The sequence below is a fragment of the Bos mutus genome, chromosome 3 (genome assembly GCF_027580195.1).
Source record: "Bos mutus isolate GX-2022 chromosome 3, NWIPB_WYAK_1.1, whole genome shotgun sequence".
Lineage (NCBI taxonomy): Eukaryota > Metazoa > Chordata > Mammalia > Artiodactyla > Bovidae > Bos > Bos mutus.
Window position 1 is genome coordinate 67900468 of NC_091619.1, and position 23757 is coordinate 67924224.

Genomic DNA, 23757 nt, shown 5'->3' on the forward strand with positions numbered 1-23757 from the left:
GGAGCCCAAGAAAATAAAGTGGAGTTATATATAGTGCTGAAAGAAGGTCACGTCAGATCGTCATGCACGTCTGTTATATCCGAGGAGAAAATCCTGATGAGTTGATCTTTACCTGTGGGAGAAAATAAACCCTTGGGAAAACTTATTGCTCATCTGTTTATGCTTTCCTTCATTTGCTTGTTGAGTATACTTTGTGAGAATCACTGTGGTAGGTACTGAGGATAAAAGATAAAAGATGTGGTATCTGTTCTCAAAGTCCAGGAGGGTAAATTACCTCTCGGACTACAGTGACAATCTAAGCCAGGGGTGGACTAACTCTTTCTGTAAAGGACTAGATAGTAAATATTCTAGTCTTTGTGAGCCATAAGGTCATTGTGACAACTACTCAATTCTGCCTTTGTAACACCAAAGCAGCCATAGGTGATTTATAAACAAATGTGTGTCTCTGTTCCAACAAAACTTTACTTATGGATACTGAAATGTGAATTTCATGTAATGTTCATGTATCTTATGACATTATTTTTCTTTTGACTTTTTCAAACAATTTACAAATGTAGCAACCATTCTACACTTGTGGAATGTAAAAAATCAGGCAGCAGCAAAGATTTGACCCTTGAGTCATGGATTTCCCACTCCTGACCTAGGAGATGGTTGCTGATGGTTTAGATCTGTGATTTCCAGGTTCAGCTAGTATTCAACCAAAGCAGAGATCCAGTCATCATTCTAGGAGTAGTTCTTGTGTTTCTTCTCTCCTGCTTCTATCAACCTCTTGTCCACAAAGCACAATTCCACAGGTCTTTGTACAAAACAGAAATCTCTTTGTATTTATGATACTACCAGGGACATATGGGGACTTGTTTCCCTGTGAGAAAATGAAAATGACTCTAGTGACTATTTGGTCTATGAAACAGTTTAATTTACTGTTTTTTTTTTTTTTCTCTTTTCCTTTTTCCCATCTCCATACTAGAAATTAACATAAAAATTCCTTCTGGCTAAATTCCCAATGCATTCTCACAGTGAGCATTTTCTGAAGTGAAAATTAGTAGCTTCCTTGCAGTTTTCATCAGGGATGTGAAATTGTGCAGCTTGCAGGGGTAGTGAACTCAAACCCCATTTATGAATTATTACATGCTGCTCAGGGTACCTCACTGTCTGCTGCGTGCCAGATAGTCTTTCCTACAAACCCTGAGTATCTAAATAGTGGATCTTAATTTTCTTTCTCATTCCACCGGTGAGAGAATACCATTTTCTATTTACACAAATGAATTAATATGTAACAACTAGTACTTACATAATATTATTTTATTTACACCATCCTTAGGGGTTGGTAGCACTTGGGAAAATGATGAAGTCTCTCTGTAGTCCTTCTCTCTCCCTCCCAGTTTTTATCCAGGTGAAATCTTCTTACAGTGAACTTTAAGGACATCATCCAAGGGAAACGACAATCAATAGGAGTAAGCTTATGGGGGAAGGGTGGGTTCAAGTGCCATTTATGGCTGTGCAGTGATTAGGTATATATCTATAAGGCTTCCTCATTTAAACATAAAATGCCACTTCAAATCACATATTTCTTCTTTGACAACCTTGGCCTCTCTCTAGTTGCTCTAGCCATCTGCTCCCCAAAGCAGCTTGGAGTCCTCTGTCTCAGGACCTAAGCTATTGAGCTAGAATGCTATTTTGTCTCTACAGAGATGACTCTTGGTCTTTCAGGTCAGAAAACTCTGATAGTATAGAAAATTTGACTTCTGCAGCAATGCACAGGAGTTATGGAGAAAGGAATCTGTAATTGTTAAAAACCCAGGTTTTGGAATCAGAGTTGTATTTGAATCCTGGTTTTCCCACTTAGAAGCTATTATACACTTCAGGCAAAAAAAATAACTTCTCTGTGTCTTATGAAATGAAGGAAAAAAACCAACTTTAGAGAATAGAGGTAAGGATTAAGTGAGATAATGAACAGTTAGTAAGTGCTCAATAAAAGACCAAGGAGAGCATTTAGTAAGTACTCAGTAAAATTGAGAAGGAAATGGCAACCCACTCCAGTGTTCTTGCCTGGAGAATCCCAGGGACGGCAGAGCCTGGTGGGCTGCTGTCTATGGGGTCACACAGAGTCGGACACGACTGAAGCGACTTAGTGGCAGTAGCAGCAGCAGCAGTAAAAATGAAACCATTTTGAAGAGATTTTTCTTTTTGCCTTCATTTATACTCCAAACAATTGTTACACTGCTGTTTGCCTCTGAGACTACTGAAAAATAATAGATATACATGTAGATATACACCATGAAATAGAGAAGCTCAGGTTCAAGTAGGAAAGGCAGCCACAGATCAGTAAGTAAGTGTGAAACAGATATGTCCAGGCAGAGTGGGACCCCAGAGGCAGGAGTCATAAACTCACCTGGAGATGTCAAAGAAGACAAGATTTGAGGTAAGAGTTGAAGGATGAATAGAAGTTTGTCAAGTTGTCAGGGTAGAAGCATGTTCCCATGAGAGGGAAAGTGAAAATTTGGTCTTGCTAGAGTTTAGGGTAGCAGAGGCGGAGAAAGTGGTCATAATGAGGTTGACAAAGGATGCTAGGGATAGATGATAAAGGGGCTTGAATGTCATGTGAAGCAGACTGGACTCTGACGTTCTTGGTGGGCCTTTAGGACGCGTGGGAAAGCAGAATGCCATTAATGAGATGATGCTTTTCATGCTGGTAAGTGTGGCTGAGCTAGAACTGAGATCCATGGAGAACTCAGTCACCTTGAATGTGTCCAACCCTGACTCATACAAGGCAAACCTGAGGCCGGAGGTCAGATTACCCAGTATAGAACCTGACAAAGCAAAAACAGGACTAGGAATAGCTCATCTGAATCCTAGGCTTTCAACTTCCTCCACACCAAGGCCCCCTTGAATAAACCCAGGCTTCTCTGACTAAGCCTTGCATTTTCCCTACTAGATTCAAATACAAGTTCCAGGAGCCAGCATGCTTCAGTGAGGAACAGCATCTTTCCCACTTTCTGAATATCAGAACCCTCAGCCCTGTCTGCCAGAAGTAGTGACCTCAGTTAGGAGCAAGGTTAGGGGTTTTCCAAGGAGGAAATCCAGGAACAGCAATCTCTGGCAGTTGGAGAAACAAAATCAAAAGCCACAGCTTGAACTAACCCTCCCTTCCCAGGGCCTAGCAGAAAGCACACCAGCATAAGCAGGGCGTGTGTGTGTGTGTGTATGTGTGTGTTTTCATGTCGCAGGTGCCTAGGGAACCTGCCCGCGTAGTGGGTGTGTGTGTTCAGATCGCAGGTGCCTAGGGAACGAGAGCCCTAGAGCTACAGCGCAGGGGCCTGGGTATCCTCTCACATCTGGGCCCAGTAAAAGCGCTGGAAGCTGGGCTTCACTTCCAGCTTCCCTGGGCTCGGCTCCAGCAGCGCTTGGGCTTCTCTAAATCCTCCCCGCTTGCCTTCCTTCCCGCCTTAGCAACCGGAGGACGTGGATACCGCGGGCGGGTGAGGCCCTGGGAGGCTGCGTGCAGCCCGGGCGCCCAGGGGCGGCGGCCCAGCCCCAGTGCCCCGCGCACTGGCGACCGCAGTGCGGAACCACCCGGCAAAGGCGACTGTAGCGGCCCCGGCGTGCACAGGTCCCCCGAACCCACCCTCCGTGCCCGCCGCGGGTCCAAAAGGGATCCTGCAAAAATGAGCCATTCTCACCCTGCTGGGTAAGTGACAACTGGAGCTTTTCCACGCCGCGGCAGGTGGCGGCTGCAGCCAGCGGCCCCTCCGCGCGTTCCTCCTGCTGCTGAGGGAAGGGGCGAGCGGGGAGAGGGGGCTGGGGAGAGGAGGAAAAGAATACGGATTCTGGGTCGCAGCGAGGATGGCAGACATCCCAGGCTTCGTATCTCCCCTCTCCCCTCCCTCACTTCTTTCCATGACGTTTACCCCCTTTGAAATGTTCACTCAGGAAGGATTTAAAAATGGATGTGAAAAATGCATACATTAAGCAAGGACATTAGCTGAGACCAAGAGGATCCTGCGTGATGGAACATACGTGTTTAAATACAAAAGCAAAGGTCAAAACATGCGCATTCGTTTGGAGAATCAAGGCTTAGAGATAAATTCTCACTGTGGCGTCTTGCATTCAAACGAGTTGTGCCACGCACTGAGGGAGGTTTCCTGTGAGGGTACCCCATATTTCAGGATTTTTATCTGCCCCATCTCAAAAGGATCATAGGGGTTTTTAAAAAAAAAATATTGTGACCAGGGGAGGTGGTGTGATGCAGAAAGGCAAGAAGGAAGAAGCAAGAAGGGTGCCTTTGTGTTTACACATGATCTCCTGTTGTGTTGGGCAGGGTGACTCCTCGGAAGACATATTTTGGCAATTATTCAGTCTGTTTTAGAAAGTTAACACAGTCATTATTGGCTGTTGAAAAGAAAAAAAATAAAACCAACCCCCAACGGATCTTGGTCCTTTTATTGGAAGAGAGAATATCCAGTTTCCTTTTGAATTAAACAATGTAATGCATATTAGATGTTTTTTTTTTATTATGATACATCTAGTAAGCAGATAATATCCTAGTTGATCTTGCAACTAATTTGAAGATGCTTTCCTTTTTAATTGAATTTATTGCACATTTTCAAGAGCAGCAAATTAGCAGAGGACAACATATTTAAGATCATTTGGAGTTTGTGATGTCTGAAATACCACATTAGTTCAGGATTTATAGTCAAACTTAAAGATTTTGCTTTTTAATGAATTCTCTGAATGCAAGACATAAATGAAATTGTTTGAAAAAACTAAAGGCCTATAAGGTGCCCTGTTGGAAGTCAGTTTCAGAACTTTTTGGAAAGTGATGAAACTATGCCTAAATAAGCTTCCTATTTTATCTTAAATTGAGTTCAGTTTAGGTACTTGAGGGGATCCTCTGGTCGCTCAGATGGTAAAGAATCTGCCTGCAATGGGGGAGACCGGGGCTTGATCCCTGCATCTGGAAGATCCCTGGATGAGGGCGTGGCAACCCATTTCAGTATTCTGAAGAATACTGAAGAATCAATGGACAGAGGAACCTGGCAGGCTGCAGTGCATGCGGTTGAAAAGAGTCAGACACGACTGAGCGACTAACACTTAGGTACTTGAAGGGTTTGATGCTGAACTGTGCAGTTTTAGTTGCTGTGGGTCAGTGGGATGTAAATGGCACTATTTTTCTGCAGCTGCTTTTTGTAGTGTCCACATTCAGGAAAATGAATGTGTCAGTCATGGTTGTCTTCCTATGTTTTTCAAGTTTTTGGCTAAGTCAGAATCTGATTAGACCATTTAATCATCTATTTTCCAATGTGGAAAAACCTGTAGCTGCTGGCTAAATTGTGCATGATTAAGATTTCAGAAGCTGAAGTGAAATTTTTCTGAAGCTCGATTAGTTCCAAGCACATGGGAAAAATAGGAAAATGTGTGATCTAGTGAAAGAGTGTGCTTCATGGTGCTCTGCAAGAAAGATAGCAAGATGCAATAATAATTGTGCACTAAAATTGTAGACACTGTGTCTCATTCATCTTTGTGCCCCTTTTGCTTATTCCTATATAAAGTAGTGCTCAACAGATGCTTGTGGAATGAATGAATGATATCATCTGACAGTGCATCCAGTCTAGAAGTGGATGGATTCACAAAAGAAAACCATATAAGAGCTAAATATTTATTAAGTGCTTACCATGTGCCAGACTCTAGTCTACAGTTTTACAGGACAGACCTCATTAATCTTCCCACTCACTTCACGAGGCAGATTCTAGTAACTCTTCTTTTCACACATAAGAAAACTGAGGACTGAGAAGTTTTCAGAGATTTTACAGGTAGGAGGGGGTCAGGGCTCTAATAAAAAGCCAAGGAGTCCAGCTGCAGAGCCTGTGTGACTAACCTTTACACGATCTGCCTCTCATGGTCAAGAGCTGAGATGTGGGGGAGCCCTGAATACATAAAAATTCTCAATCAGATCAGACCAACCTCTGACAGGTGTTAGTGGTACATAGGTATCAGTATTTTGATATAGAATTAGAAAATAATATTGTGATAGTGTCTATATGTGTATATTTTTTGTTTGTACTTCAAAAATAAATGAAAACAATAAACAGAAAAACTCCAAATGCCTTAAAAATCACCCAAGAATAAAATTATTCAAATTGCTAAAGTTTTCCCTCAAAATAAGTAGTCATTATTTTTCTTGTCTATGCTACCATTTGGAAAGAATAAAAGTTCCAGTAGCAAATAAAAGGTTTCATTAAAGCTGAGAAAGTTTTCCATCATTACTGAAGCAATTTGTATTTATTACATTTTAAGATTTAAAGTGGTAATAAAATGTAGTTGTACAGCAAAACAGAAATTTGAAATTCCTAAAATTCCACCAGTCAATAAGATACTTTCTCTTGGTGCTTGCTTTGAGTTCCACTGCTTCCTTAATTACAGCAGGAAACACTTGACGTAAAAATTGCAAAGGGCCTGGTGCTGACTTTGTTCCAATAGAGTTTGGAGTAAATAAAAATGGTCTTAAAAACTTCTGCCAAAGATGATAATAGAGACTTTGTTTCTGAGCTGCATTGTAATTTGGGGGAAGTCAACTATAACGTACTGTTTCTAGCAATGCCATCTCTAATGAAATTGTTTTAGAGTGGAAAATTTCAATTGATAGTCCCTCGAGTTTGTTCAATTTCATCCTGAGTTGCTATTTGTTTGTGTGGGTGTTTGTGGGTTGTGCTCTAGTCCTGGAGGTGGAATGGGGATTTTATACCCCTCAGTCATGCATGAGGATAAAATGATATGGCTCTTCTGACTCCTTCAAAGGATCATCACTGAATCCATGTGCAGTGGCTCCCTGTGTGAAAGATAAGCTTGGCTCTGAGTAGAGATAGTCACACTCATCTGTAAATTTGCTTTGAGGAACTGGAAGAATGGGAAGCATTATAGTTTATGAGAAAATAAAAATGCAGAAGATGTATGTTTGGAAAGATTATTCCAAGGTTTTGAAACTTTTCTTTTTTGGTTTAGACTTATTAATTTATACCGTTTAATGTGAAGATATGTTTCTATAGTAACAGAAGATGCTGAACTGTGATTTAGAAAGAATGATCATATCCTTAGTACTCTCAAATCACTCAGTTCTATTTCATCAAAGGCAGAGTACAAAGTGCTATGGGTAAAATTATCAATTTTTAGATAGTTTATAGTGTATATGTATATCCAAAAGATTATAAACCAACATGTCATTTACATATGGAATATCCATTGCATTTTGTCTCTGCCTTCTTTTTATCAATCCAGCATGGTATTTCTTGTTCTGTTTTGTAAAAAATGATATATAATTAACATACAACCTTATATTCTTTGCAGGTGTACAACATAATGATTTGATATTTGTCTACTTTGCAAAATGATCACCACAGATACCAAATGATCTCACTTATATGTGGAATCTAAAACAACAACAACAGCAACATGAACTCATAGATACAGAGAATAGATTGGTGGTGGCCAGGGGTCGGGGGTGGGGGAGCAGTTGGAAAATGGGGGAAGGTGGTCAAAGGTACAATCCTCCAGTTATAAATAAACGTGGATGTGATGTACGTCATGGTGACAATAGTTAATAATACTGTATTTTAAATTTGAAAGTGGCTAAGGGAGTAGATCTTAAAATATATCACACATGTACATAATTTGTAACTATGTGTAGGGTTGACTGTTAATGAAACTGATTACAGTATCTTTGCCTTACTAGCAAGTGTAGTACTTTGTAGGAGCATTCTAGTCTCTTTGTTGCTCACAACTCCTACCACCAAAATTATCTGTGGCACAGAATTTCAGACTTGAAGTAATTAAATATTTGATTTCAAATTGGGTAGTTTCTATTTACCCTCACATTAAATATTAACATGACTTCATGGAGTAAATTGTTTCTGGTTAAAGGAGGTGAATTGAACATGCTCAGTTGTCTTGGCTTCCTCTCTGATCATTTTGTTGCAGAGTTTGTTCTCTTATTTTTTATAGAAGAGATGTCATCTCTATCCCTTTGCTTAACAAACCTGTTCACATAACTAGATGGGAATGGAAAGGGATTTGTTATTTGTTTTATGCCTGCATGAGTGCGTGCTAAGTTGTTTCAGTCGTGTCCGACTCTTTGCAACCCTGTGGACTATAGCCCACCAAGCCCCTCGGTCTATGGGGATTCTCCAGCAAGAATACTGGAGTTGGTTGCCGTGCCCTCCCCCAGAGAATCTTCCCGACCTAGGGATCAAACCCCATGTCTCTTATGTCTCCTGCATTGGCAGGCAGATTCTTTACCACTAGCACCACCTGGGAAGCCTTATTTGCTATACAACATCACTCAGTTCTTTGAAGTTTTCAGAGATATATGACAAACATCACATAGTGATCTATTATCCCTTTTTTTCAATGATCTGTCAAATTACAGCTCAATTAGGTCCTCCTTCAGTTGTGCTGGAAGCAGACATTGGAAACTACTTGCAATCATATTTGTTGCCCAGTCAAAGCCATTTATTATATCAACACCTACATAATACTTCAAACTGTCCCTTTGTCTCACAAATGTTTTTCTAAGTTCAGTACACCCTAAGAAGACACCATATGGTGAGACGTATGCATTTCTTTTGTGAAAGTGGAAAGTTGATTACAAAACGGAAAGGCAGGAGCTGGCTCAACATGGCTTGGAGTGCATTTTTTAGACAGACCAGTATTAGGAGAGTATATGGAGGAAACTTAAGGGTCTAAAAATTGATTCCGTTCAAACATTCCTTGCCTGGGTTCCCCTAGGAAATCTCTGGGTATCCCATGGGAGTACATATCCCAGTTTACAAACTTCTGGTTTAGCACACAGGGTGCTGTCAAATGAAGGCTGCGGTGTAGCAATCCACACTTCTTTCTCTCATTCCCTATTGAAGATCGGCATCTCTAAGCTGTTAGAAGTAGAGACTTCCCCCAAATTACTTTGGTTATTAATAACTATGAAAAGATTTTTGGGGAGACAAGAAAATAAAACATTTTAAATGTTCAACTGACTCATTGTGCAATTCTAAAATCAACCTGAATAATCCTGATCTGGGATATTTATGTATTTTCAAGACTTTTGCTTTCCACAGATATCAGTTTCAATGAAAACTTCAGAATCTAGAATTTAGTACTGAAATAATTCTTAAGCTTTAGTTGCTGATTTTGGTACAAAACAAAAGAAGTAGTATGCACATGGAATCTTTGGATCTTTCCCTCTATGACTTACTCGGTTCCCCATACAAATAGTAGAAAATCGTATATTCTTTGGAATGATTCCATAAATGTCTGTCAATTTAAAATAAACTGTCCAATTAGGTGGGCTTAGGAACCAGAGATCAAATTGCCAACATCCACTGGATCATCAAAGAAGCAAGAGAGTTCCAGAAAAACATCTATTTCTGCTTTATTGACTATGCCAAAGCCTTTGTCTGTGTGGATCACAATAAACTGTGGAAAATTCTAAAAGAGATGGGAATACCAGACCACCTGACCTGCCTCTTGAGAAACCTATATGTAGGTCAGAAAGCAACAGTTAGAACTGGACATGGAACAACAGACTGGTTCCAAATAGGAAAAGGAGTATGTCAAGGCTGTATATTGTGACCCAGCTTATTTAACTTATATGCAGAGTATATCATGAGAAACTTTGGGCTGGAGGAAGCACAAGCTGGAATCAAGGTTCCTGGGAGAAATATCCATAACCTCAGATATGCAGATGACACCACCTTTATGGCAGAAAGTGAAGAGAAAATAAAAAGCCTCTTGATGAAAGTGAAAGAGGAGAGTGCAAAAGTTGGCTTAAAGCTCAACATTCAGAAAACTAAGATCATGGCATCTGGTCCCATCACTTCATGGCAAATAGATGGGGAAACAGTGTCAGACTTTATCTTTTGGGGTTCTAAAATCACTGCAGATGGTGACTGCAGCCATGAAATTAAAAGACACTTACTCCTTGGAAGGAAAGTTATGACCAATCTAGATAGCATATTCAAAAGCAGAGATATTACTTTGCCAACAAAGGTCTGTCTAGTCAAGGCTATGGTTTTTCCAGTGGTCATGTATGGATGTGAGAGTTGGACTGTGAAGGAAGCTGAACGCTGAAGAATTGATGCTTTTGAACTGTGGTGTTGGAGAAGACTCTTGAGAGTCCCTTGGACTGCAAGGAGATCCAACCAATCCATCCTAAAGGGGATCAGTCCTGGGTGTTTATTGGAAGGACTGATGCTGAGGCTGAAACTCCAGTACTTTGGCCACCTCATGCAAAGAGTTGACTCATTGGAAAAGACCCTGATGCTGGGAGGGATTGGGGGCAGGAGGAGAAGGGGATGACAGAGGATGAGATGGCTGGATGGCATCACTGACTCAATGGACATGAGTTTGGGTAAACTCCAGGAGTTGGTGATGGACAGGGAGGCCTGGCGTGCTGTAATTCATGGGGTTGCAAAGAGTCGGACATGACTGAGCATCTGAACTGAACTGAAAATTTTGAAAAAGAGAAAAAAAATTAAGTTTCTGCATTCATACTGGTTTGCAAGTGTCTTTTGTCACTTTTCTTTAAACTTGAAATCCCAAATGATACATTATTAATATGATTTATATTTTTAAAGAGGATGAGGAAAGAGGAAAATCAGTTGAGGCATTTGGAGGAAAACCTTTTACACTACAAAAAAGGACATACATTTATGCTTTACAGTTACAATAAGATAAATATGAATGTGGACTTCTGAGGTGGTGCTAGTGGTAAAGAACCTGCTTGCCAATGCAGGAAATATAAGAGATGCAGGTTTGATTCCTGGGTGGGGAAGATCTCCTGGAGGAGGGCATGGCAACCCAGTCCAGTATTCTTACAGTTTCCCTTGCTTACTTGCCCCCTGAGCTAGGGGTGAGCTTGTTCCTCATATGGGGTGAGAGTAGGGGTTTATCCAGGGGTTGAGTCAGAGGGGTGGCTTAGATAGTTTGCCCACCCCTTAGGTACTGTTGTGTGCAGGGGGCATGTGCAGTACCCCACTGTCACTCTGGGCTCTTCAAAGCAGCAGTTGGGTTTTTTGGTCTCTTTGTATCTTTTGTCCAGAATTTGACCCAGCTGCCGCAAGCATGTAGTTATTTTTCATCCCATATAGTTTCTTTGTATTTTGTTGCTGGAGGAGAGATGTGTTCAGGGGCAAGCACTGCAGCACTGCAACAAGGGCTATTGAACAGGACTTGGTTAGTGCCCTCAAAAGTAGGTTATTTGAGTGTTGGACACTGCATTTTGATTTTTTTCTTAGTTCCTTGTTTTGCCCTAGCTCCTATGGTTCACCCATATCAAGAATTACTGAATAGCATTGGAAAGGACTGATGCTGGGAGGATTGGGGGCAGGAGGAGAAGGGGACGACAGAGGATGAGATGGTTGGATGGCATCACTGACTCGATGGACGTGAGTCTGGGTGAACTCCGGGAGTTGGTGATGGACAGGGAGGCCTGGCGTGCTGCGATTCATGGGGTCACAAAGAGTCGGACACGATTGAGCGACTGAACTGAACTGATGGTATACAGAAAACCATTATTATACTTTATGAATTAAAATTTCAATGATAATTTTTACTACATAGTTCATTTGTATCTTGTGCTGGCTAAAAATTCAACCCAAATATGTGTGTGTGTGTGTGTGTGTGTGTATATGTGTCAGTTGCTCAGCTGTGTCCAACTCTTTGTGATCCCGCAGATGATAGCTCACCAGGCTCCTCTGTCCATGGAATTCTCCAGGCAAGAATGCCAGAGTGGGTAGCCTTCTCTTCTCCAGGGGATCTTCCCGACCCAGGGATCAAACCCAAATCTCCTACATTGCAGGCAAATTCTTCACCATCTGGGCCATCAGGGAAGCCCCAACCCAAATGTAATATGCATTATACCTTTGTTTCCAGCCCAGAAGAAGCCATTTGGTTCTTTCACTAGCCAGAGGCACCAAATCACTCTGTTTGTAGGGCTCCCAGTTAGGGAACACATCCTTCATTGACAAGACCATTGCTGTGCCTTGTTGTATCAGAAAATATATTTGAATTAAACTTATCCACCTGGGAGCTTGCCTTTCTGGATTAATGTCTTTCCAGAGAAAAGAGAAAAAGATGTGACAAGTACAGTAGCCACAGCTTGAAAAATCATGCTTTAGAGAGATTCTGGTCGATATTAGGATTAAAGGTTTTTTGAGAATTGTTGTCAAATTGTTTTTATAGTAAGCCACAAGAAATGTACTTAACAAGTGAAGAACATTTCAAGTGTAGGTGTATGGATTTGGATTTTTAAATAATTTCTCATTGTCTGGTGGGACCCCTCTCACTATTCCTCTTGTCTCCTGCCCCTTTTGTAAGGCAAACTCTTTTGTCTATGGGCAGATTACCGTGAGGTGCCATTTCTTCTTGTGCCCCATGCTCTGGGGACTGTCTTTGGAGAGTTTGATTATCCTCTTGTCATCCAACCCAGTTCCCTGCACAGATGTGGTGGGATCCAGGAGGTATCTGTTTCCTCTTTTGATGGATCATCAATGATCTTTTCTGTTTGTCAGCACAGATAATTCAAAGTCAAAGTGCAGTAGCTTGCATTTCTTTGAACCCAGGAAGCATGTTCTTTGTTACCTTTGTCTAAGTCCATGTTACCTACTTAAATCGATCATCTTTCTGGTTATAGCTGTGTCTGGGGCTAAATTTTGTCTTTCCCCTCCCTACAAATTTTTATGTTGAAGCCTAACACCCAGTGCTTCAGCTATAACTCTATTTGTAAATGAAAGTGAAAGTGAAGTCGCTCAGTGGTGCCCGACTCTTTGCGACCCCATGGACAGTAGCCTGTACCAAGCTCCTCTGTCCATGGGATTTTCCAGGCAAGAGTACTGGAGTGGGTTGCCATTTCCTTCTCCAGGGAATCTTCCTGACCCAGGGATCAAACTCAGGTCTCCTGCATTGTACACAGACGCTTTACCCTCTGAGCCACCAGGGAAGTCTTTAAAGAGTTAATTAAGCTGAAATGAGGCCAATGGTGTGGGCCTCAATCGAGTATGACTGTGGTCCCTATAAGAAGAGGAGATTAGAACACAGACATGTACATACAGAGAGAAGACCATGAGAAGGTATTGGGAGAAGATGGCCATCTGTAGGCTCAAGAGAAAGGCTGGGGCTTATCCTTCCCTCGTGGCCCGCAGAAAAAAATCAACCCTGTTGACAACTTGATGTTGGACTTCCAGCCTCTAGAACTGTGAGACAGTACATTTCTGTTTAAACCATCCAGTCTGCAGCACTTTGTTATGGAAACCCTAGTACTCTTGCCTGGAAAATCCCATGAACCGAGGAGCCTGGTGGGCTGCAGTCCATGGGGTCGCTAAGAGTCGGACATGACTGAGCGACTTCACTTTCACTTTCATGCATTGGAGAAGGAAATGGCAACCCACTCCAGTATTCTTGCCTAGAAAATCCCAGAGACGGGGGAGCCTGGTGGACTGCTGTCTGTGGGGTCTCACAGAATCAGACACGACTAAAGCGATTTAGCAGCAGTAGCAGCAGCAGCGGCACAATGATACTACCTGTTTGCAATTCCTGATGCTTTTTTTTTCCCCAACTTGGTCCTTCTAAAGCTGAAGATGGTTTTTATGACGTGTAGGATCACTGAAAATAAGTGATTTAACAATATGAGGGTCATAGGGAGTGGAGATTGCAAGCCAGAAATTCAAAAAGGGAGATAAAATTGAAAGCAAACAGAAAATATGATTAAAGGACTAAGTGAAGAGAAATAATTAAGGCGATAAGTCAATGATCTCTACTGGTAAGTGTTGAGCTTCTCTTTTGTTAAGTCTGATTAGTAATCAAATTAGTCCCCACCTCTCAGTGTCTGATACTACTTGGGATAGAAAATTGAACATTTGAAGCTGGTGATCCATTTTTCTATGAAGGTTATTATTTTCTTATAATAGTAATAAACATTTATAAATTAATGAAAATTCTTAGGGCAAAATATTGAAACAAGAGAAGACACAGCAGGGAACTAAACAGACAATATAAATTGCACATAGTAGTTACGAAACAGCATTAAAAGCTAAGGATTTTAAATTGAATTGAATCATAATGTTTTATAGTAGCAGTTAATTTGGCATTCTCTATATACCATGGATGATAATATTTCATATTTGTGAATATTATGTGGCTCTCATTTTAAGAAGTTTTCTCTCTTCATAGCTTGCTCCAAGATATTTACAATAATATTGTTTCTGTTGCTTAGATTCAAGTAAAACTAATCTGCTGTAAATTCGAATAATAGACTTAGAAAGGATCTCAAATCTCTTGGTACTAGTGACATAATAGATTTTTTATTTTCCCTCTAATACTTATCTATATTTTGAAATTTTTCAATGTAGAAAAATTCAAAGAGGGAAATGAAAATTGCTTGAAATCCTCCCATCCATAAATAATCATTTTGGTCATTTTCTTCTTCATTTTTCTGCAGAATATTCCTATTTTTAAGTGATACTATCAAAGCTCTCTTTTTTAAAAAAGCTGTTTCTAAGACTCTGCTGTTTTAAAGTACCATAAGGGCACTGCCCTCATAGTGTTCCAGTTGTCTTCCTACTTCTAACTAAACTGCAAACTCTGTGAGGGTAGAGACCACACCTCTCTATATCTTGTGTTGGTCCAGTATCTGTAGAATTTAGCTCAGGAATTGCTGACATATGTCAACTGTTTTAATGACCATTTATGGTAAATTCCAAGAGTACATTTGCTCATCAATTCAATTAATATTTGCTGAGTGCTTACTATGGTTATCATATTCAGCACACACTTAGTTCCAGAAAGTCATTTGAGTTCTAGAAAAGACCAGAATAGTACGTTTTATTTTTAAAAAAAGATTTAAAAGTCACTGACCTTCCTTAAATTTTGCCATCCTTGGGCAGCAGGGTGATTAGTAGGTATCAGACAGGGATATTTTCATTGGCAAGTAACAGAAAGCCAAATTGGCTTCCCTGGTAGCTCAGATGGTAAAGAACCTGCCTGCAAAGCAGGAGACCCGGGTTGGATCCCTGGGTCAGGAAGATCCCCTGGAGAAGGGAATGGCTACCCACTCCAGTATTCTTGCCTGGAGAATTCCATGGACAGAGGGGCCTGGTGGGCTACAGTCCATGGGGTCACAAAGAGTTGGACACAACTGAGCAACTAACACTTCCACTTAAACTGTAACAACACTTACTGTTTGTTTCATAAGTAGCTGGGAGGTAGGTGATTCTATTTTATCATATCAAGGTCCTTATTTAAAATTTTTTTTGGTCTTTTCCTTATGATACCAAGATGACCATCCTAGATCCATGTACAATAGCTTTATAAAACCATTCCAAACTGAAAGGAAAAATACAGATGAAAAAAATGACTTTTTCAGTTCTGATGAGGTGGATGAACCTAGAGCCTATTATACAGAGTGAAGTAAGTCAGAAAGAGAAAACAAATATCATATACTAATGCGTATATATGAAATCTAGAAAGATGATACTGATGAATCTATTTGCAGGGCAGCAATGGAGATACAGACATAGAGAACAGATTATGGACACAGTAGGGGAAGGAAAGGGTGGGACGAATTGAGAGAGTAGCATGGAAACATATATATTACCATATATAAAATAGATAGCCAGTGGGAATTTGCTGTATGATGCAAGGAGCTCAAACTGGTGCTCTGTGAAAACTTAGAGGGGTGGAATGGGGTAGGAGGTGGGATGGAGTTTCAAGAGGGAGGGGCTGACTGTGGCTGACTCTTGTTGATGTGTGACAGAAACTGCACAATATTGTAAAGTAATTATCCTCCAATTAGAAATAAATAAATTTTTAAAAATACAAAGGAAGGTAAAGAAAAAGATGGTTTTCTTTTAATCTGGGAGGAAAACATTTCCAGAAGTTTTCATTAGACTCTCCTTTATATCTTGTTGCCCAAGATTATCATTGATGCCACGTAGGCATCAATGAACAAGCCTACTTACTACAGTGGGAAAGAATAGGTTTGACTTTCCTAACATCTGTGGGCAATAGGCAAGAGAGAATGGTTTGGGAAAGATTTCTAGGAGCCAGTCAACAGTGTCCAGTGCAGAGCCTCCGTAATGAGCTGTCTGGCTCGGGATATGGGTAGTCTGAGTTGAGATTTGCCACATAGCTGCTGTATGACCCTACGTAAATTCTCTGTCATGTCTCTGACTTGTTTTTTTTCATCCTTGTGGAACATATGTCTGCTTTGTAGGTTTTGTGAGGATTGAATGAAATACTTTAAAGCATTTAGCACAGGGCCTAGCACATAGGAAGTGTTAATATGCTAACTGAGTGCCTGAGAGCTTAGATGCAACGTTTGTGAGTAAGCCCAGCTTTCTTTAGGAGAACTAGCATACCCAAGTTCCGAGCCAGATGTAGACTTGGATTAATTGGACGAGGTATGCTGGAGAGATTAAATTTGGGGGAAGAGTTTTGAAAGAGGGGAGAAAAGATATCTGGACACATTTTAAAAAAGTAAAAAGTATTCTCTAAAATCAGTATTATAAGTACAATCATCATTGCCAGGGTAAGAGTAGCCAGTTGTGACTTTGAATAAGTGAAAGAAGACAACATTGTTTGTTTATTTAGTTGACAAACCCTTAGGAGCAGGCAAGGATGCTGTAAAACCAAGCAAAATCTGGTTTACCTGAGATACTTCAAATTTGTTTTTGTCTCTTTCAAGACTCTTTTGCTCAAGTTTTAGAACCTTGGATATGATACCAAGTGTGTGCACTAGGATTTCCTTTTTTAACTGAAAGATCTTTGCCTTCAATTCTAAGTAAGAAATTAATTTCTGATTTATCTCTGTTCATCTCCAAAATCTTTTAAAAAGTGAGTTTGAGTGTTTTTTCTCCTTGAAATTAGACTCTCTGTCTCTAACTGCCAGCAAATGACTTTTTCACCACAGTTCATAGGAATTTACATAAGGTTATCATTGCTAAATTCTTTCTTATAAAAACTCTCTTTCCCCCTCAATCAGACTTGAGACTGAGAGCTTTGACCCTGGTGGGTATCTTTGAGAGTTGGAAGTAGGTTTAAGGAGTGAGTGAGGCTAATCTCAGGCTACAGTCTGTAGAGAGGGGTTTGAGGTTCCAGTTCTTAGTGAGGATATTGACTCAGAAGGGAAGAAGTCTGATTTCAGGGCCAAATAAAAGAGCAAGGAGGAAGAACTGATCCCAAGGTCCCAGGGATCCCAAGTGACAGGGAGCAGGGCAGCTCAAGAAGGAAGCTGGGGTGTGGGACTGAAGAACATTAAGAAATTGTCCTGGGGAGTGTGGGCAGAAGGCTGGAATGTTTCAAAGGGAAAACAAGCAAAGGTTTGAAGTATCTGCAGGATTAGAAGTGTGTGAAAATTGTCCTTATTTTTTTGTGTTTTTCTAAATGAAAAGCAATGATATTCCAAGAAGAAACTCAATGTTTCATTTAAAAAATAGGAAATAAGCATGTTTGGAGTCAGAAAGGTAGAGGTTTGAATCTCAGTTGTGCCTTATGTGAACTCAAGAAAGTCAATTTCCTTTGTGTCTCACTTTCCTCTTTCAAAAAATGGGGTAAATATAAATACCTCGCTTGCAGGAATGTTGGCACATGTTATAGACACAATGAATGGCAGCTGTTGTGTATTTACTTTGATCTTTGTGCAAAGCATATGCTGCATATGTATTTTTCTCTGTTTGTTTTTTCCTCTAGTTCAATTTTTCAAGCTCTGTTGAGATACAATTGACCAATAACACTGTATAATTTTAAGGTGAACAATGATGATGATTTTATATATGTATATATTATGAAATGATTATTATAAGATTATCAAATCCTTAAAATTTCATTCTTGAAGTACATCAACCAAAAATACGTAAATGTACAGCTCAAAATAAGTAGAAATAGACTAAACTAACTGAGAGGGAAGATAAGGAATGTATTTCTAGTCCATAAATCACTTTCTTGTTCAGTTAAACTAATTTATTTTAAATGGTAACCTGTTTTTAAATTCATGGATTTTTACAATGAAAATTAGCACTGATCCACCTATTCATAACCTTGAAAATGAAACTACCCTTTTAAAGAAACCATGATCTGGACAACTGAGAATTTTTATAAAATGGAAACTCTGACCCAGAGCATTTTTACTTCTCTAGAATACTTAGTTTTCTTATCTAATTCAAGAACTAAGGACAAACTCAGAAAACTGCATCATTACATTGACATTGACAAATACTAGAAGGACTGGTGAATTTTATAAGTACTTTTTAAAAAATGATCATTTAAGATTTAGTCAACCTCTTTAACCTTTGACTGGATGTCCTTACTATTTTAAACCTCACTACTGCACATAAGAGTTACATTTTAGAGGAATGAGACAATCTTTAAAGAGGTTGATTATATTAGCCTTTCCCACCCAACACGCTTGGTAACTTTATTGGTTTTGCCCTCATTAGTGGCTGGTTTTTTGTATTATTTATTTTATTTTTTTAAGAAGCTCTTTGCATTGATATGAAGTTATATTCCAAGGTCAAGTATAAACAATGACCAGACTTCTAAGCCAAGACAACCCACTGAAGCCTATTGAAATATAATATGTAACTGACTTAACTGATGATTTAGTAATATTGCAGAACTCAACTCTCTTTGATTGCACTAATTCTATGGTAAATACTTAACAAGTTTCAACTTGAGTACTGGGGATTTGTGTTCTCTCTCTTTGGGACATTTTGTATATAATGTTTTCCTTTCTTAACATGAGTCTGAACAGCATTTCTGCCCTTTTCATCACCTGTTTACATTTATTTTCTCCCTTAACAATTGACTTGTCATTCAAGACCCAGTTTTGATTTCAGTTCTCCTGGGATACTCATCCTATGTGGGCATAGTTCACTTATTTGTGAAATGGGGTTAAAAATCTGGTGCATAGGGTGTTTTGAAGATTAAATGAGATCATGTATGCCAAGTATGATAAGCTATTATGATTATAATACATCAGACTGTCCTTCCATTGCAGGCATATCTCATTTTATTGTGTTTCACTTTATCATATTTCAAGGATAGTGCATTTTTTTTGCAAATCGAAGGTTTGTGGCAACCCTTCATAGTGCAGTCTATTGGCACCATTTTTTCCCCCAAAAGCATTTGCTTACTACATGTCTCTGCATCACATTTTGGTAATTCTTGCAATGTCTCAAATTTTTCATTCTATATTTGTTACCATGATGAAAGTGAAAGTGGAGAGTGAAAAAGTTGGCTTAAAGCTCAACATTCAGAAAACTAAGATCATGGCATCCGGTCCCACCACTTCATGGGAAATAGATGGGGAAACAGTGGAAACAGTGTCAGACTTTATTTTTCTGGGCTCCAAAATCACTATAGATGGTGACTGCAGCCATGAAATTAAAAGACACTTACTCCTTAGAAGGAAAGTTATGACCAACCTAGATAGCATATTGAAAAGCAGAGACATTACTTTGCCAACAAAGGTTCGTCTAGTCAAGGCTCTGGTTTTTCCTGTGGTCATGTATGGATGTGAGAGTTGGACTGTGAAGAAGGCTGAGCGCCGAAGAATTGATGCTCTTGAACTGTGGTGTTGGAGAAGACTCTTGAGAGTCCCTTGGACTGCAAGGAGATCCAACCAGTCCATTCTGAAGGAGATCAGCCCTGGGATTTCTTTGGAAGGACTGATGCTGAAGCTGAAGCTCCAATACTTTGGCCACCTCATGTGAAGAACTGACTTATTAGAAAAGACCCTGATGCTGGGGAAGATTGAAGGCAGGAGAAGGGGATGGCAGAGGATGAGATGGTTGAATGGCATCACCAACTTGATGGACATGAGTTTGAGCAAGCTCTGGGAGTGGGTGATGGACAGGGAGGCCTGGCGTGCTGCAATCCATGGGGTTGCAAAGAGTCAGACACTACTGAGGGATTGAACTGTACTGTACTGTAACCCTTGCCTCTGATTGCTAGTCTAGTAAGGTTCAAACTCAGGAAAACAGACTAGAGAGGTCAGACTCTTAACTACCTACTGCACTCTGCCTCCTCAAGACACAACAGGAGGAATTTGGTGTTAAAAGGAGGGTTAGGGTAATCTGGTTGTACCGTTTCCCTGTTAAAACTCTTCACTGCTGTCACAAAACCATCCAGTCCTGGAAGCATGGGGCACACCATCTTACAGGCCCTTCCTTTGATTTTTAAACAATTTTCTTTTTACTGAGGTAATATATCCTCCCTGAACTTTCACTCGTCACCTGTCACAGTCCTGCTTTCTTAGCACCTTTTACAGGATGACTGTTCACTTACCTGACACCCTACATGCCTTTCCTTCTCCAGGTTGAGCTCTGTGGGGCAGTTGTACCTCATTGAGCACAGTTCAGTTTAGTGATTACAGCACAACAGCCCCTTGTTTGATTTCAGAATATGCCTTTTAACTAGTTGTGAGCTAATTGTCTATAAAAACTACTCTACATCTCGGTTTATTCATCTAGGAAGAGGGAGGATAATAGTACTTTGCAGAATTGTTTTGAGAGTTAAAGTATACAGTGCATGTTACACAGAGAGTTTGGGCTTCCCAGATGGCTCGGTGGTAAAGAATTTACCTGCCAATACTGGAGACACAGGAGATGTGGGTTAGATCCCTGGGTCTGGAAGATCCCCTGGAGGAAGACATAGCAACTTACTCCAGTATTCTTGCCTGGATCATCCCATGGACAGAGGAACCTGGAGGGTACAGTCCATAGGGTCACAAAGAGTGACCAAGCAACAACAACTAATATAGAGACTTTACTGTGCACTACAAAAAAGGAAATGATCAATAAATACTAGTGATAAAAATTATTGGTTTCTAGAACTTTCCTGTTGGTCACCTTTCCTCCAAACAGCCTAGTCTGCTCCCTTAGTTTGGATATTATTCTTGTATTAATGAATAGAAGTGTTTTGTTATTAAAAGATATACAATTCTTAAGTCTCCAGAGAGGAGCTTGGTGGCTCAAGTTAGTTCTTATAGACAATTAGTCAACCTTAGTGTGTCTCAGCCCTGCTGACTCCCCATGACCTGTTTTTCTCTTGCCTTGTCTGTGAACACTGCAAAAACTATCTTACCAGCAGTCAGCATAGTTTGGAGACTACCTTTGTTTTTACTAGTCACTATGTGTAGAGAACACTCTACACATGGACATCACCAGATAGTCAACACTGAAATGAGATTGATTATATTCTTTGCAGCCAAAGATGGAGAAGCTCTATACAGTCAGCAAAAACAAGACCAGGAGCTGACTGTGGCTCAGATCATGAACTCCTTATTGCCAAATTCAGACTTAAATTGAAGAAAGTGGGGAAAACCACTAGACCATTCAGGTATGACCTAAATCAAATCCCTTATGATTATACAGTGGAAGTGAGAAATAGATTCAAGGGACTAGATCTGATAGATAGAGTGCCTGATGAACTGTGGACGGAGGTTTGTGACATAGTGCAGGAGACAGGGATCAAGACCATCCCCATGGAAAAGAAATGCAAAAAAGCAAAATGGCTGTCTGGGGAGGCCTTATAAATAGCTGAGAAAAGAAGAGAAGTGAAAAGCAAAGGAGCAAAGGAAAGATATAAGCATCTGAATGCAGAGTTCCAAAGAATAGCAAGAAGAGATAAGAAAGCCTTCCTCAGCGATCAATGCAAAGAAATAGAGGAAAACAACAGAATGGGAAAGACTAGAGATCTCTTCAAGAAAATTAGAGATACCAAGGGAACATTTCATGCAAAGATGGGCTCGATGAAGGACAGAAATGGTATGGACATAACAGAAGCAGAAGATATTAAGAAGAGATGACAAGAATACACAGAAGAACTGTACAAAAAAGATCTTCACGACTAAGATAATCACGATGGTGTGATCACTGACCTAGAGCCAGACATCCTGGAGTGTGAAGTCAAGTGGGCCTTAGAAAGCATCACTATGAACAAAGCTAGTGGAGGTGATGGAATTCCAATTGAGCTATTTCAAATCCTGGAAGATGATGCTGTGAAAGTGCTGCACTCAATATGCCAGTAAATTTGGAAAACTCAGGAGTGGCCACAGGACTGGAAAAGGTCAGTTTTCATTCCAGCTCCAAAGAAAGGCAATGCCAAAGAACGCTCAAACTACCACACAATTGCACTCATCTCACACACTAGTAAAGTAATGCTCAAAATTCTCCAAGCCAGGCTTAAACAGCACGTGAACTGTGAACTTCTAGATGTTCAAGCTGGTTTTAGAAAAGGCAGAGGAACCAGAGATCAAATTGCCAACATCCACTGGATCATGAAAAAAGCAAGAGAGTTCCAGAAAAAACTCTATTTCTGCTTTATTGACTATGCCAAAGCCTTTGACTGTGTGGATCACTATAAACTGTGGAAAACTCTGAAAGAGATGGGAACACTGGACCACCTGACCTGCCTCTTGAGAAACCTATATGCAGGTCAGGAAGCAACAATTAGAACTGGACGTGGAACAACAGACTGGTTCCAAATAGGAAAAGGAGTACGTCAAGGCTATATAATGTCACCCTGCTTATTTAACTTATATGCAGAGTACATCATGAGAAATGCTAGGCTGGAAGAAGCACAAGCTGGAATCAAGATTTCTGGGAGAAATATCAATCACCTCAGATATGTAGATGACACCACCCTTATGGCAGAAAGTGAAGAGGAACTCAAAAGCCTCTGGATGAAAGTGAAAGAGGAGAGTGAAAAAGTTGGCTTAAAGCTCAACATTCAGAAAATTAAGATCATGGCATCTGTTCCCATCACTTCATGGGAAATAGATGGGGAAACAGTGTCCGATTTTATTTTTGGGGGGCTCCAAAATCACTGCAGATGGTGACTACAGCCATGAAATTAAGACACTTACTCCTTGGAAGGTAAGTTATGACCAACCTAGATAGCATATTCAAAAGCAGAGACATTACCTTGCCAACAAAGGTCCGTCTAGTCAAGGCTATGGTTTTTCCAGTGATCATGTATAGATGTGAGAGTTGGACTGTGAAGAAAGCTGAGCGCCGAAGAATTGATGCTTTTGAACTGTGGTGTTGAAGAAGTCTCTAGAGAGTCCCTTGGACTGCAAGGAGATCCAACCAGTCCATTCTAAAGGAGATCAGTCCTGGGATTTCTTTGGAAGGAATGATGCTAAAGCTGAAACTCCAATACTTTGGCCACCTCATGTGAAGAGTTGACTCATTGGAAAAGACCCTGATGCTGGGAGGGATTGGGGGCAGGAGGATAAGGGGATGACAGAGGATGAGATGGCTGGATAGCATCACCGACTCAATGGACATGAGTTTGGGTGAACTCCGGGAGTTGGTGATGGACAGGGAGGCATGGTGTGCTGCGATTCGTGGGGTCGCAAAGAGTCGGATACGACTGAGCGACTGAACTGAACTGAACCACACCATTAATATTAAGGCCATAAATAAAATAACCTGATGGATCACATCTGGATGCCTAATTAGAATAAACTAAGAGAAATTGTAAATCAATATTTGGCATAATTGCTGAAATATGGCAGATTTGGATGCAAATAAAAAAGAATGAAGAATGTAACACAAAATTGTTTATATGATATCAGTCCAATCACCCTCTACAAAGGGGCAGGCAGCAGAAATTCACTGTTTAATTTTAGCTGGCAGAGTTTTCTTATAAAGGGTTGGAAAATAATTGACCCTATGTCAATTGCTCTTCTGTCCTGGTCTTTCTTCAAGTTTC

The 23757-nt window shown here is 40.3% G+C and overlaps 1 protein-coding gene across 3 annotated transcripts in view; it reads left to right on the forward strand.

Annotated features, from left to right (window-relative positions):
* The first annotated feature begins 3279 nt into the window (after positions 1–3279).
* Positions 3280–23757, forward strand: part of ERICH3 (glutamate rich 3) — a 124286-nt gene continuing 103808 nt past the window's right edge. The window contains exons 1-2 of one of the 3 annotated variants that reach the window (XM_070367850.1): positions 3280–3688; positions 4870–5095. Coding sequence is in view for 2 of the 3 variants with exons in the window: in XM_070367849.1 (XP_070223950.1) it covers positions 3666–3688 (23 nt within the window). In the remaining variant the exon portion in view is untranslated. The remainder of the gene's footprint in view (positions 3689–4869; positions 5096–23757) is intronic. The other 2 variants (XM_070367849.1, XM_070367851.1) reach the window with 2 other exon arrangements.